This window comes from Sceloporus occidentalis, unplaced genomic scaffold (genome assembly GCF_023333645.1).
Source record: "Sceloporus occidentalis isolate IW3139 unplaced genomic scaffold, rSceOcc1.0.p SCAF_447, whole genome shotgun sequence".
Classification (NCBI taxonomy): Eukaryota; Metazoa; Chordata; class Lepidosauria; order Squamata; family Phrynosomatidae; genus Sceloporus; species Sceloporus occidentalis.
Window position 1 is genome coordinate 66,400 of NW_028317427.1, and position 16,690 is coordinate 83,089.

Here is a 16,690-nt window from a genome sequence, read left to right on the forward strand (position 1 = left end):
CAAATTTACAATATCCCCTTTTCACAACTAAGCACAAACTATAGCTAGAACAGCAGGCGGAAATATACAAATTATTCCATTTATAGGCTGTTATTGTCTCTTCTTGTACCTATTTATATTACAAAAAAGTAAATATTTTGGGATAATGTAAGTAAACAAAAATAACAGCTGCTTATGTTATTTGCTACATATCCCAACATTCATTAAGTATTTTTACATAATTAGAAAATATATATATATTTTAAAATATCTTTAAATAGGAATTATTTTAGGGAATTTAAAGCTAGGAGGGGAATATCTTTGAGACCCAAATAAACAGTAATTAAAAATAAATCCAGGAATGAAGTGTTTATCTGTAGGGAACGTGATTCATGGGGTAGTTTAATTTTTTTTAATTTTATTTTATTTAGAAGACAATGAATAGATAATCATCTCAACGTGATCAGCCAAACATCTTTACTTTGCTAAACGGTTAAAGATTTTAATTATTCCGGCTTTGGAGAGCATTGGTCTAATGAGGCAATAGGCTCCAGAGAATACAAGTGTTTAAGGACTGTGAAATGAGTTTGATAGGATTTTTTTTCATATATTCAGTGTGTATAGTTTGCATATCAAAGAGAAGTAAATTATTGAACGACAGACCAATAACCTTCCCCGCCTTTGGGAGAAACAGTATTAACAAAAACAGTAGGTCCGTGGAAGCAGTCATTTTGCTCGAAATTCTAATTCTTTTTTTTTTTTTGTAATTAATCCGCGTTCCGTTAGAACATTAGCCGATGCAATCATTTTGCAAACCATAATAATATAATAAATAATAAAAATATTCTGGGGCCATATCCAATTTTTTTTTGTATTAAAAATATGTCAATTACCTTATGATAGATTTGATATCACATGAGCATTTAGCGATTAGGCATATTCAATTATTATGTGTCTTCTGAAATTAAGCCCGGGAGACAAATTAAACAAAGAGGGGGGGGGATAAAAAAGGAAGGTTACAAAGTAACCTCCTGTGCCGTTACCTAGCGTCAGACTACTATTATCAAGCACCTCGCGAAGTGACAGCGTTGGATATATTTTTAGCGTGCGCGGTTGACAGTCTGTCTATACGCCGACAATTAGCTCAGAATACAGCTGACCCTTACTCTCTCGATCCATGCATTAAAACAATGGAGCCTCAAATTGTCCTCTGATGTGAACACATTTGTAAAGAATCGCCGCGCGTTCGCGATAAAACAAATGATCATCGGAAGCCGATTTTGGCCGTGGAATTAAAAAAAAGAAGAAGGGTAAGGGGAGGGGGGGGGGCATCTATTAATTAGTAAAGCACTCCTTTCCAATATGAAATAGTAATATCTCCTCCACGCTAGTAATGCGTCTCAAGTGCTTCAGACACAAAGCCCCTAAAATTCTTCAGCTAATTAATTAGTTTGCAAATTGATGTGTAGGCAGTAAATTCAACCACTCTGTATCTGACTCCCCATCCAGTGGGAGCTGATGGCAACGAGATAACCGCAGCTTGCGGGGGTCATGATTTAAAAAAATATATATATAGAATTATTTTGTTTCGGGTTATGATTTTACTTTAACTCTCAAACCGCCAGCTGGGATATATAATAAATGAACCTAACAATAACCCTGGTAACTAATAATATTACAGGAAACATTGAAAAAAAACATATTTAAAACATATGGGTCACATATACACATAAATAAAAGATATACATATGGGAATTATGGGAATTTAATATACCGTCATACTCTGCCAAATGTGCACAAAAATATTATTTAAATTTTTATGGGATTTTATCTCTTTTATCGGCCTCTTGAATGTCACCTTACCTACAGAAATGTGTAGTTGAGTCTTGAAACATTGTTGCATTGTGAAGGATTGTAAGTGAATGAGAAGCGAGCAATGAATGGTAGATTTAAAAGGAGGCCTTGTATCTACATGAGATACGACACCCATAAAAGCATGGATTTCAGGGGACGTCATCTACATGTATGCGTGGCATAGGCCGTGGTGCCGTGAACCATAATAGTTAATAGTTGTTGGGGGTTCTGAAACATGACTTTTCCTAGGGAGATTCTTCGTCTAAGTCTCCAGAAAACACATACTTCTTTTTTTTGACATTTTATTAAATATTAGTCAACTGGTAGCGTCTCCGGTGTATTTCAGGACAGACCAGTTCTCTTCATTGTGAAAGAAAATGCGGTCTTTGTTTAAAAAATGTATGTTATGGGGACAGGTGACAGATTACCGCCTGTAGAACTCGATTTCGTAAGACTGAAGACAAACACAGCCCCTGCAACCTTTCTTGTCCTTGTGGGCGAGTACCCAGGTGACCACGTCCAAATAACCATAAAGTAGATTTAATGCCTCTAATGACATCAGATTTAAATTATCATCCATGGGCTGAATAACCGACATCGCCGACCCTAATTTTTCATGAGTACAACAATTAAATTTGGCTATTTTTTTGAACAGATGGTGAAGATGCACTTCCCGGATATCTTGTCTTTAATATTTGTTTAGCCATTCACTTAAGGGGAATAAAAAACACAATAAACATAAATCCACCTCCATATGGGAATGTAATGACATTTATAGTACTAAATGACATAGCATTGTAAAAATACATATACGGTCCCCTGAGGTTCTGTATGCATCTCTGGCTTAACCGGGCCATATTTATAAATAGCCATTCGAGGACGAGGTTCAACGAGGTTTCTGCTATTCGTTATAGATTTCGTATTTTGCCAAAATAAAAAATACGAGTTTTGTGAAGGAGAGGAAACAAATAAAAATAAATTCTTTTTTTCTCTTTTGTCCCAACCACATTGAGATATATATATATATCATATAAACATATACATATGTTTTTTATATTGTAGAGAACCTAAGACAAATAGCTTGCGAACAGGAAAAAGATCACACAAAATGCCTTCAAAGATACTTGAAGGATCTGATTTGTTGGGTATGTGATTTTGCACGGAGAGATATATGGATATTTTTCTAACCCTAAATGTAACCAAAGGCGTTCAACTTGGTGGCCATCTTGAATGTGCTAATGGAATGTCTGTGTTATTGGTTAATGTTTCATGGATCTCAATTACCACTCATGGTAAAGCAGACAATATGGGCTCTAAGGGGAAAAGGTCAGAGACCATCCAACGATGTTAATCGGTCTTTGTGATGCGCATGTGTGTTTAGCAGACTGTTTCTTTTCCAATGTAAAATATAGATATCTTTATATTAAGAAATCAGCCTCTATTGATGTGTTAATAAATAGCACTGAAGACATCCCTACCTATCAAAGCAAATCAATAGGAGTATTTAGGGTTATGTTATCCGGAGACGTGATACTAATCACCTTCTAAGCTGTTCCACTTTAATCTCCGTCATACAAAGCCGAGCGAGCCGAAATGGCCAAAAATCACCGTATGCAATGCTTAGTTTGCTCAAAATTGTCAAAATATTTAAACTGGGGTAAAAAAAAAAAGATATATTCATCTTATACCAGCAAAAAAAATAGTGGAGGTTCCCCTAAAAAGGAGAGGATTTAGGAGCCAATGATCACATAACAGAGACATGTCAGTAAAAAAAGTAATAAATACACATTTTAATAAGCGTAGCAGTCCGCTTGAACGCACCTTGGGCAAGCGGCTGCAGCGGGAGGGCTGGCTGCCCCGGCTGGATAGACAGGAGTCCTTGACGCTGTAAAGTGAGGAGGTGTTGCTGCTGCAGCTGCTGCATCTGAAGAAGCTGCTGCTGAAAAGCCAGCTGCTGAGTGGCCACTTGCTGCTGCTGGGATTGAAAGAAAAGAAGCAGAGCGTTAATCGTGCGAGGTCTCGGCGGTCTCTACGCTACTTTAAAGGGATTTTCGTTATCAACGGGGACACTTAAAAGGAGAACTATCACATTTGCGATAATTGAACCCAAAAACCATCTTTGAATTCCGCTACCATTATTTCTGTTACATTTGCCAGCCAAACCTTCACTTAAGGTATATAATTTCCCACGATCCCTCGGTGCAAATTGCATCGGAATCCTACTGAATCACGCAACGCGGGAATTTGATGTTCATACACACATTACATGTTCTTAGCAGTGGATGTAAAGCATTTGCTAGCCGAGTGGTCCCTTTAAATGTTCATGTTGCCCCTGCAGAATCCATGTCTTTGCCCCTTACCCCATTCCTTGGCTATATACCTGATATGGTCACCTCCTGGTTTAATGAACGCTGCAGACGGGGGTCCGCCGAGACCCCTGAGTGCATGTGCAGAAAGGGTCCCCATTGATTTAAATAGGAACCCTTTCCTGCCACTGCCGACGAGGGGACCTCTCAATCCCAACTGGGATTGCCACCACGAACCTCCGAGGTGCTTGGAGCGCTCGCAAGGTGCTTATTGCAGCGCCCGAGACGCCTCTCTACTCTGTTTATCACTTCTGACATAAATAAATGAGAAAAAAAATCAGACCTTTGAAGAAGAAAAACTTCATCTAATATTGTTAATTAGCCATGACAAACGATGAAATAACATTGTAAATCTTTCATAGAAACAGTGACTGGATTTTAATTACACACATTCATAATTTAGCAAACAACATCTTACTTGAACAGGAAAGCTTAATGTGCTCCACTCCAGGACTGATGTACTCGCCGGCGGAACTGGAGAATTTTTTATTTTCTTTTCTTTTTTAATATATTTTTTCCCTCCTTCTTATATTACTTTCTCTTTTGTTCTCTATAAACCAGGCGAGGCGCTTATTTTTTTTTTTATTTGATAAGTATCTTTTTAAAGTTATTTATCTACAATGAAAGGATGGAAAGAAAAAAAAAAAAAACTTTTGCTGTCTGTGACATCGACACATCACACGACGGTGTACGGTTTTTCATTGTGTTGGCCAAAAAAAAAAAAAAATAATAATAATTAAAAAAAAATAATGTAGATTTCCTTCATAATTATCTGAGCGATGCAGAGATAATGTGGTGCAATTGTACAATAAACAGAAGGAAATTATCTAATATCCCCGATCTTCTGGGAATAATATCAAGGTGGAGATTTTTATCCACTCCATGCTCGGCTGCCACAAAGAATATTAACCGTTTGGATACAAGGAAAACGCAATGTGTTTTTCATTTGTATTTTCCAAGGAAACAAATAGGAATTCATCACCTGTGAAAGAATTTTATATCTGGACCGCAGAGCGCGTGTGGAACGCTTGCAGAGAATGAACTCTGGGTCTTATTTTAAGGATTTGTTAAGCAGCAGAGAGTTTATATTAAACACTTTCAGTTAAAGATTAGGAAATGAAAAGCATAACATTGTAGCAATTATTGAGTGGATTTGTAAATACGGGGATTATGCTATTTTGTTGTTCCGTGGTAACATCTTCTGTAGCTTTGGTGGAGAGACCCGGTGGTAAAATTGGCAAAAATTACAATTTTAGCTATTGTTTCGAAGGGTTAAACCCAGGGAAATTTGGTCCAGATGTGGCAGACGCAACACAGCGAGGTCCTTATTTGCCAATTTGCTAAAAGCCATGCTCACTGATTTAACGTGACGGTGGTGAAACCGAACTCCGAAGCTCCAAGTGGAGCTCAATGGTGGCCACCATTCCAAAGAGAGTACTAAAGAGTTTTATGGAGATGGGATCAAACCTAATTATCCTCTCAGCTGTTCTATCTCCTTCATACAAAGCCGAACACGCTAAAATAGCCAAGGATTACCGTATGGAAGGCACACTTTCTCTGCTACATGGGCACGTTATTGGATGGAGAAAAGCGAGGAGATGCCACCATCTTTGGGTCCTTAACCCAATCACTTGCTTTAGTTGCACCTCAGTATAGTGGAATGTATGACCATAGTTGTGATATAATTCATGGTCGTATAACCACAATCACCAAAAATAAGCATGCGCAGAGCTACTGGCGCACTTCTGACTCAATGGCAGCTAAACAATGTCTCCTACGTGGTTATAGGTTAACAATGGGGCTTAATAAAAATAACCTCCTCTCTGGCAAAACTTATGAAGAGGGTAACATTAAGGGGGTAACTTTAACCACAAAATATTAAGAATGTGTGTGAAGAAAAAATGGGATTAAACGCTTGGCACAATCTCAAAAAAACTGCGCTTATAGGAGAAACTCAGGAGTAATTCAGTCTGCAGATTCTGATGATGTGCGAAATTGAATAAACTGCATGTTTGATAAATGTGGCGTATGGACGTGACGCGGTGAAGGTCGTTGCCACGCTTCCTTCTGTGATGCAACTCAAAGTGCAAAACACCATGACAATGGACAGGTGTGATTGGGTTAGATTACATTGGATTTGTAACACTTTCGTCTTTAATACTCGGTACAAGGAAGGTAAGGAGGTATTTGTGGACCTGAAGGTCTACGGAAGCCACCTCCGACGAAGGTGGGGGAAAGAAAATGGCATCCATACCCACCTCCTATGAACGGAGGAGACCGTAAGCTGGTGCAAGCCACGTTCTCTTCTCCTGTGCCAGTATGTCTTCACATGTGTTCATTTTATCGTCATGTTTAATGTTATTGTAACATTCACCCCCCCCCCCCCTTATTGTAATAGCGCTACGGAATCCGCCAGTGTTCTATAAAAAATGTATCAAGTGCTCTTTTCCTGGCTCTGAGACGGTTAAAACTTTCTCTTCCTTGGTATCTCTTGCTAAAGTTAATACTGGCTTTCTGCATTAAAAAAAAAAAGACAGGATATAAAAGTATACAGGAGGCATTGTCCATGAAAGAGTTTGGAAGCAATCTAGGTTGCCAAACTGTGTTCCACACCCAGTAACCAAACACAGGATACAAGTCAGTTTGTTTACTTCTCACAATTGAATTGGTGCAAAAAAGGTCTCGGCTCGGCTCTGTTGACAGGTCAGTAGCCAGCGTTAAAATGCTGAAATATCCTGATAAAGCTTGCATTTTTGTTCCCCTCCCTGTCAAAGGTCTGTTTTCCTTTCGCGGGTTACTCCCTACTGCCTAACATAAACTGTCATAATCCGAAAGGGCAAAAAAGGAGCCTTTTAAAACATTTCTGGCCGACACGCTGGTATACGATTTCTCATCACTTTTATTTTCTGGATAAACACCCTAAACAGCGCTCCAAATCAAATCCGGGGCCGCAATAACCCCCCCACACACACACATACACACACGCCGTCCACAAAATACCAACTTCCAGCTCATCCTATCAATACATTCATAATCATCTCTACCGTCTAATCTCGCAGAGGTATTCATTTTGTCCAAAAAACATGGACATTCCAACCTTTCTTACCCCGTTTTTCCTCTACAAGCAATTCTGCTGTCTATTCCGTCTCAGTCTGCCGAGTGCTCTCAACTTTTTTTCACCCCAGTGTTGGGGGCCACATATCCTGTTCTAAAAAGCCCTCTTTTGGAGTAGAATCCTGTAATCCATGAAACCCTAAAGATCTCTCACGGACCTCTCGTGTGTTCTCCATACCAATTAGTTTGCATAAAGAATACGCATTATCTTCTTTAGCGATCTTGACGTTTTCACTTTAGATGCCCCCTCTAATGCCCCTTAATGAAATTTCTTGCATTTGGGCTGAATCAATTACTTAAAGTCTTACAGCCCCATTCGGCCCCCGTCTAGTCGCCCGTTTCTCCTGCTGTAAAGACTCAAACCTTAGTCAGTTGTTGGTCTCGTCTTAGATTCAGAAGCCGTATGTCTATCCCATGCATGTTTAATACCCTCACTGTATTACCCTCTACCACCTCTGCTGGGAGGCTGTTCCACTTCTCTACCACTCTCACAGTAAAGAAAATCTTCCTTGCCCAAGATCTACTCAAGTAAGGAAATCTCACTATTCATCTAAAGTTTGCACGGAGCGGGTAAAACGACACCAGGGGGTTTTTTTTATTAACTGTGAACTATAGAAGAGGAAAAGAAACATTGTCAAAAAGAAAAAAAAAAAATAGTTCTGGTCTTCTGTACTCGAGGGAATAAATGTGCTGCTACCGGGAGGGTCCCTTCCTGTCTATGTCAGCCAAACCGAACATTTCATTTGTCTGTCACATTGTATTTAAAGAAGAAAAACCTACTAACACCCGTCCGAAAGAACAATGGGGGTCACCTGTTCTACTGACTCGGAAAGAGGATAGCTAGAACAATCCACAGAGAGATAAGGGGTTTGTTTTTTTTTTAAAAAAAAGACCCTCGTTCCATTGTTGGCTTCGCGAAGAAGTCTTCTCCTTGCAATTCCATCCAGCGAGCGCCTCTGAACTTCTCAGCCCCTCGCAGCACGGAGGCTCGAATTATAAACTATCTCACGCGCGTATAAAGAAAGCCGGGACGTCGCTTCCGATCTCCAGCAACCGACAAGAAGGACGGAGGCGGCCCTTTATGGACGGTCTTCAAATATAACGTTAAAGATACCCTTTTTTTAAAAAAAATAAATAAATAAAATACTAAAATTTGATGCCTTTGAAAAAAATGGAACACAAAATAACAACAGGGGGTTACTGGCTCCCAGCCACGGGGGAGACCCTTCATGATTCTTATTCTCTCCCGTTTGAAGGCTGATATAAATCAGATTCAAGAAGGCACCAGCAGAAGGAGAAAGTCTCTCGAGGCTACGGTTATTTCCTGTGATCATGTATAATGTGCTTCAAAACTTGGTTTTTACCAATTCCGCTGATCAATTGCACCTCGTTCTTCTGCCCCCCCTGTCTTATTTTTTTTTTTCCACCCCTCCTTGTTCTGTTTACATCTGATGTGACTCGGTGACAAGCGGTGTCTGAGGCTGGGAAACAGAACTGTCATGTTGATTTATGAGCACATCAAACCACCGCTTGTCCAAACTGAAGCCTGCAGTTCATTAATTAGAGAGTTGTGACTTTGAAGTCAGCTTTCAGACTGTGGTTTTTAACATTTGGCTTAATTTATATGCTCTTCAATGTGGATCTCCAAGGAAAAAAAACGAAAATTCCCTTCTTGTCTTTGAACTTCTTTTGACCGCACAATAATAATTTCTTTGTCCGGAGTGATGCTAGCATCGTAGAGTCATTAACGAGCATTGAATTGCTACTGATGAGTAAGCCCTACTGAATTAGAGAAACAGCCAAGGAAACAAAGCTGAGAGTATTCTGCCCCGTGATATCTCACAATTACATACACCCCCCCCCCCCCGTGCCATTACCATTTTAATTACTGTTAGCCTTTTAGATTTACATTTTAGACACTTTTTAATCTGTTCCCTTTTCTACAGGACTGAAGTACTTCTAATAAAGAAAACGCAAGGTGGGAGCCATAATGTATGTGTCCGGCTCAATACGGCGAGCTGTCCCCTGGCAGGCTTTGTTTAGCGAGACGTCTGGGCTCGGCGCTCTCAACGAAGCGCTGTTTACTACTAGATCAGTAGAACGGCAACAAAGTATCACCGGGGCGATTTTTTTATTCATGTTACATACAAGCTCGATCAAACGAAAAACCCCAGACCTTAAACGTCTTGGCTTTAAATGCTCTCTGCCCAATTCCCAGGTAGTCTCCTTATTATATTTAGACAGCATCTCTTGGTCTACCTCGTAGATCTTGATATTTTCAAGCGGTACGAGGCAGCGTATCGGCCACCATTAAATACGCATTAAAAGACTTAACCCTTTGAGCCACACGGAGATGTACCATACATAGCTTCACAATACTGTTTTGTTTTTTATTTAATGTAACAAAATACCTGATCAAAGGTGACACATTGTTGCATAATGGTTCTAGAAAAGCTTCATGGCCATCAGTGAAATGTGTACCGTGTTCGTGTACCAAGCGTGTGACCGCTGGGATTTAACTGCATCGCCAGTCCCTTTAAATTATTGTGGCCCTAAGGGCTCTGGAAGCGACATGTAGTTGTGATACTTTCTTGGGGCCAGCTCTTCATTAGAAAGATGGGCCCACAAGCTTAGTCTTACTCCGGAATAAAATAATTTCAATATTCACATATATATATATATATATATATTTATTTTTTTTATTATTATTATTTAATTAATTTTGGATGTATTTATCGTACCTCTTTAGGCTGTTTTCCTGCATGTTGTTGCTGTATCAGTTGGATCTGGAGCTGTTCTTGTTGCTTCTTATAAAACTCTTGGAGCTGCTGCTGAACAGAAAAGGGAACAATAGAGGGGTTTTTACAACGTATAGAGACAGTCCTGTCCTTTTTGGTGTAATACACAAAGTCTGATTTGAAAAATAGCATCCTTTTATCTGGAATGGTCTGACCTTTCGTTTGAAACTTGACAATAAATTCAGCGTGCGCGGACTATTCTTGGCAAAGCTAAGAACAAAAAAAAAAAAAAGTAATCTCTAAAATGTACTGATGGAAACCAGGCAGTTTTCAGAGCCGACTAATTAAAATAAGGCAAGGGATGACCTTTGTTTGTAACAACAAAGACAGGGTGCCCTTGATCGGGGAGCATGGTAAATCTCTCTTGTAGAACACATGCATCCATTTAGAATGATAGTTTTCAAATGCTTTTACTGTTAGCCACTGTAGGCACGTGTCTTTATCCACTCAATTTCATTAAAGGCCATTTGGGTCGGAAACAGGAATCACAAACTAATAGCAAGCGAATGCATGTACTTCAAGCAGCATGGACAATTTGTACGACCGTGGGCAATTACTTTTAGTAATACAAATCGGAATAGGTTTAATCGTGATCTGAGCTTCTTCGGGGGGGGTGGCGCTACCACTGTTGGCCAGAAGGTGACCAAGGGGTGAAAAAAAACTCTAAGGAGTGGAGGAAGCACGCTGTCCCTGGCTTGTCTATGTCCTACAGTCAATAAATAAAGGTCAACAAGGTGTCTATGAATGGCATAGCTACTTCTTTAACGAAGCTAGGCCAGGTTTTATGAGACATAGGTATCTTGGCCACAATGGACTTCCTAGAGCAGTAATGACATCGAAAAGTGGAGATTGGGTTGGGTTGGTTGGGTTTTGTGGATGGTTGGGTTTTGTGGATGGTTGGGTTTTGAAGGCTTAGTGATAGATAGGTAGACTGTCAGCTTTGAAGATGGGGTGTGAATCGCGGTGAGTGTTGGCTCTACACACATTACCTGCTGAAGCATGAGGGCCTGTTGCTGCTGAAGCAGGACCTGCAATTGTTGGGGTGTAAGCACTTGCTGTTGGAGGATTTGTTGCATTTGCTGGGGAGTGATTACTTGGGGTGTCATCATAGCCACTGATACAGGAACCTAAAAAAAACGAGAAAGTGGGTTCAGCATAGAGTATGTGAACAACAGCCGGTCATAACCCAACGAGCACCACCAACGAGCGTTACGGGAGAAAATACGGTATTTGCAAGATTCACAATACAACGTTTTTACAACCTCTGGATTTTGAGGTAACAAAAGAACTAGGTGGATGAATAAACAGAAAAAGAGGCGATAGAATGAGATAAGATACGTAAAAAAGTTCTGTGGGTCTCTGGCTGGCACCCTCTCAGCAGCCACGCTCTGCGCAAGTTACGTATAGAACACATTTCATTGAAATATTGCTCTGGCATTAGTACATCTGACAGACAACGTTCCAGCTAGTTAATTCTGTATTTCATAGAATCACAGATTCCTAATGGACGCCAAGCCCTGAGGTCACAATCGAGTCCTCTACACCCGCAGTCACTGAGGGAAGCCAAGAACGTCAGGCCGGGTAACAGAGTAACGGGAATACCGAAAAAGACTTAATAAATAAAAAAAACCCCACAAAAATATATACAACCCAACGCAAAATCTGCCAGATTTAGGTATATTTGTGAGCTGCCAACCAGCTTCTCTTACTATGCCGATGTTTTCTGTTCTTCCGTATTACGCGAGATACCGTTAAAGCTGCTTACTATGACATTTCCGTGACAAACAGAGACAGTGATGAACCTGATAGCATTTCATATTTGCAACTGTTAACACGTTTCTGCACAGGCATCGCTGTAAGAAACCTATACGGTGCATTTGAAAAGATGATGTCTTGTTCAGATAAAAACACTGACATTAAAATGACAGCTTGTCTCGACCAAGGTTACGCCAATTGTATTCGAGCGGCTACCTCATGACAATGCTACAAATTCTCGCCGGCTTTCTAGAATGTAATTTACCTATTCAAAATAATCACCGTACTTGTGTTTAATTTGCAAGAGCACCAGAGTCATTTCGCCAACGACGGAGGAATCCAGATGCTCTTGGAATTTTTTTATTTTTTTTTTAAACAACCTAATATTGGGCGGTAGGTTACAAATAAAACAATAATAATAATAATAATAATAAAATAAATAATTATTATTAAAAAAAATATTCAAAGCAATATTTAAAAAATATATATTTGATTAATAGAATTAAAATGCTCCACTCCAAAATAATTATAAAAATAAAAAGGGAGGATTTTTTTTATTTTTATTTTTTTTAACATTTTCAGTGCCAGGGGTATGCAGGCATAGTATTTCAATGAACAAAGGGTTAAAAAGCTGTTAACAAAAAAATAGGGGGAAAAAATGGGAAAAGAAAAGAAACGGAGCATTAATTTTATGTAACATAATGCCTTAATATGCAGTTTATCTTGACTTTTTCACATGATTTGTCCTGTCATTTGCATAGCAAGCTCTCTTTCCTAATTTCACAGTCATTACGCTCTGATGTCCCTCCTTCTTAGCATCACTAATTTTGATTAACTAAAAATGGTTCTTGAAGGTCAGATACAATGTAACGACAGATTCCTCCACATTGTCGTATGTAACACATTTTTTCTTATCTTTTTTTTTTTTTACGCCCAGAGAGCGGGTTTAAGACGGGAATTCTCTCCCTCTGCGTTTATTGGGATAAAGTCACTGCAACAACTGGGGGGAAAAAATATAAAAATAGTAATTTGGATCACCCCCCCCCCAAAAGCCTCTACTAATCTTAACCCTTTCATGGCTGCACACACCCTGTTTAGCTGGCAGGTGTCCCCACCTGCTGTTACGCAGTAGCAGGTCCCCTCTGTATGTTCCGGTGCAAAAACCCAGGTGTTTGGTTCAAAAGTATCCACAAATCCTGATAGAGCGCGATCATCAAATGCAAAGAGTAATCCCATTACAGCGTTTTCAAACACGAACAAACTACCTGATAAATACAATCAGCGCAGACAGAATTCTGTTACAAATGTACTTTTTGTCCGACTTCTAAAACGACCATTTCCGCAGATTTATATACACAAAACAGCAAAAAAGGCTTAGTTTAATACGTCTTTGACACTTAACTACTGAAGTCTCAGGTTTAAGTACTGAAGCAAGTCTCAAACCATAATTCAGTATATATATATATATATATATATATTTGTGTTCATTTATTGTGAAAGTTTACATGAAACAATATTTTATTTATAGTCCGGTTTCACAAGTTTGAGGAAATTACACGTTTTGTTTTTTTTCCCATTGCTTTGGTAAAATACTCGGGTAAGTAAGCACACAGGCGCATGCACATGGCATCGCACAAAGAATTGTCAAGCAGGATACAAAGCTCAGAAATGAAGAATTAGTGAATAATGGAGGTAACCGTGTGAGTGCCAGACGCGAGATCGGCGAATTACAAAGCAAGCAGTTTTTAGGGTAAGATGACGGCAAATTCTCCCAGATTCACGGGCTGACCCAAAGTAAATAAGAGTCCCGTGCCGATCCAGGGGGATCCCCTGATGTAAAACGAGTCATTGATGCTGCTTACTCAGCCCCATTTATTGTCAGGATTTAAACCAAAAATAACAGTCATATGGGGTCTGGTGACGCGATACTTGACTAACTTCATTTTTCCTGGTATTGAAAGGAATGGAAGGGTAGGTTGTACCGACGACGTTGCCATAATAGCCAGAGCGTTATTACCCATTACTACCGAGGTCATTAGCGGCAAGAGTGATTGTACCGCTCTTAACCTATTGATCACGCTAACCCACGCTGAACGCCTGGACACCCGTCTGAAAGCAGACCACGGAGAGTACTTTACTGCGAAGAAATATAGCCACGCGTCGCAAAATTACACTTTGATTCATAAAATCCAACCAGTGGTTTAAATCAATAGTATTTAAAAAAGTCATGGAAGTTCTTAACTGCAGCCCTCCGGTATTTATCACTCGTTTTCCGGATGTTTTCCGTCAAAACAGAGAAAATATTGAAGAAAAACAGGGAAATTTTACTTTAGATTCTGTGTAGGATTTTTCTCGCCAAACCCTGTGCTTGCCTTAATGATTTTTTAAAAGGGGGTTTATTTATTCGTCGCATTTGCCATCAAGATTCCTGCCTTTTCGGATAATTGCGCAATTAATTTAATTGTGAAATTGCGAGCAGCGCTACATTTTGAGTGGAAAATATTTTTTTTGATAAATTCACTAATTTCTACACTTTCAGCTGTATGTCCTCTGCAGATATAGGTATGGAAAATAATGAAGTAAATTAATTATAATATAATATTACATTAGCAGGTGGATGTGAGAAGGTAAATTTGTCTCAAGGAGCTTGCAATCTAAAATGTATATTCTTACATAAAATAAACATTAAGACTGCGATTTCCTTGTATGTAGTATGGAAAATAAATACTTTTCTCTGCCTCTGAAGTCTTGGCAATGATTGTTTCAGGAACGGCCCCTGTTACAAGGATGCAGTTATATGTATTACTATAATAGTCCATGAACGTGTGCATTTACGCCATTGTGGATACATTAGACGTGGGGGTGTTAACTCAGCATGCGCAGGAATTTCATGATCTCACCGCGCATACACATAGCCACAGAAATCTAGCGTAAGAACATACAGCGTCGTACATTCAATTGAACCCAATGGGCGTCCAAAGACGTAGAAGGCAGGACAAAAAAAAGACCAAGACTGCGTTAACATGGTCGTCTTCCCCACCTTAACTTTTCTTAGACACGGTTGACCATGCAGCAAATGAGAAGTTAAAACAAAATCTAACACAATATAATAAGTTTACAAATATCCACAAAAAAATAGGTGATCACCATGACCCAAGGGGTCAACTATTTCAGGGTCGAGCGTAGAATTAGGGACATAAACACTGCAAGCTCCTTCGAAGTAAGAGTCCCTTTCTGGTGCTCAGATGGTTAAGTGGATATCGTACAAAAAAAAAAAAAGATATTAAAAAAGGGTAACATTTAGAAATATGTATTATTTACCCTCAGCTAATGAATTGCTTGAGGGTGACATGGGGTGAGTTGGTGGTACCTGCCTGGAGAAGAAGACAAGGACGACCAAATACACGCGGAAAAAAAAATGAATCGCGAAGCTGCGATTTTCACCTTGGAAAAATGAAACATTACGGTCGCCGTTTCAGTGCGAGCAATTGTTCTGCTCTGCCAAAACCTGACAAAATTGTTTGCAATTATATCACAGATACGAGGAAGAAGTCATTTGAGCATGGAGTCACCGGGAACAAGTCATGCTGTTAGCAGGCATCCCGATTCAAATCCGCTCATTTATTTTAATATTATAATGGACTTTTACATTTTTTATTTTTTTTATCTTTTTTTTTTTTTGTCGTCTCCTCTCCTTCTCCCGCTTCTCCCACCCTTCGCCAGCCTACAAGGAGAGATTCATTAATGTAAATTATGAAACTGCCTGTAAGACATCTTCTGCGATCCTGCAAAGCCCTTTTTATGTAAATAAAAACTGTTCTCATTTACAGAAGCGGGATTTGATATGAGTCTGGGAGGCAGAAACAATCAGGTTAGCATCAGATTGAATTGTGTTGTCTCCCCGTATGGTTCATGGGGGGTGACGGGCGTTCCGATCTTATCTCTTAATTCTTATTCACGCCAGGAACTCGTCTACCTGTCAGGTTAATTGCTTCAGCTACAATAAATAACCGTCTTTTTTTTTTTTTCCCCCCTTCAAAATTGGAAGGTTTGCTATAATGAAACCTCATTAACATTTAACAGAGAAAGACTCCAATGAAACAATCCCTTCTTTAGTTAATTATTACTTGGAATCCATCAATGGTAAAAGTTATCATTAACAAAAAAAATCTATTAACATTGATTTTTACGGGTGTTTCACATAAGCTGAAATGAAAAAAATATTTACCGGACATTAACGAACGCCATTTTTTACTAAGAACAATATATATATTTAAATATATAATATATACACAAAAATAGCAACTGCAATAAATTGGGTCTATTCACACCTTTTTTTTTGAGCTCCTGGGAGATCTTTGGGGAATATCAATTTAATCAAAGCCAGCAAATCTAACATGACCCTATAAATTAACTTTTGCCCCCGCTTTGGGGCCTCGGGATCAACGGCGGATCAATTAGGAGCCCTAATGGTGGAATTCCTACAATTATTATTATTATTATTTTTATTTTTTTAAATAAAATTGCATTCGATTATTGCATTCGATTAGAGCCGTGTGGCTTTCTCTCACCTATTCCAGACACCTTTCATCAATATATTCAATATATCACAGGCCGGTAACAAAGTGCAAATTAGATTCTAATGAGGAAACGTCAGTAGGTCCTTTGACAATCTCGCCATTCACCGATTCAGCCTTAATGAAGACACTCCAGCCAGCAACCTCTGACTGTGTTAAAGGTCGAAACACGTTTTTAAAGAAAAAAAACACCTAGAAAAATCAAGGCAAATAGAAAGGTGCCATAGAAACCTTTTTTTCGTAAAGT

General features: G+C 39.2%; 1 protein-coding gene across 7 annotated transcripts in view; it reads right to left on the minus strand.

Annotated features, from left to right (window-relative positions):
• The window catches only part of LOC149271927 (forkhead box protein P1), a 123,788-nt gene that overhangs the window by 39,351 nt on the left and 67,747 nt on the right, over window positions 1–16,690 (minus strand). For 4 of the 7 annotated variants that reach the window (XM_089506994.1, XM_089506989.1, XM_089506990.1 and 1 more), the window contains 3 exons: window positions 11,101–11,238; window positions 10,055–10,144; window positions 3,655–3,808 (listed from right to left, as the gene is read on the minus strand). In XM_089506994.1, the coding sequence (XP_089363120.1) occupies window positions 3,655–3,808; window positions 10,055–10,144; window positions 11,101–11,238 (382 nt within the window). The remainder of the gene's footprint in view (window positions 1–3,654; window positions 3,809–10,054; window positions 10,145–11,100; window positions 11,239–16,690) is intronic. The other 3 variants (XM_089506992.1, XM_089506991.1, XM_089506995.1) reach the window with 3 other exon arrangements.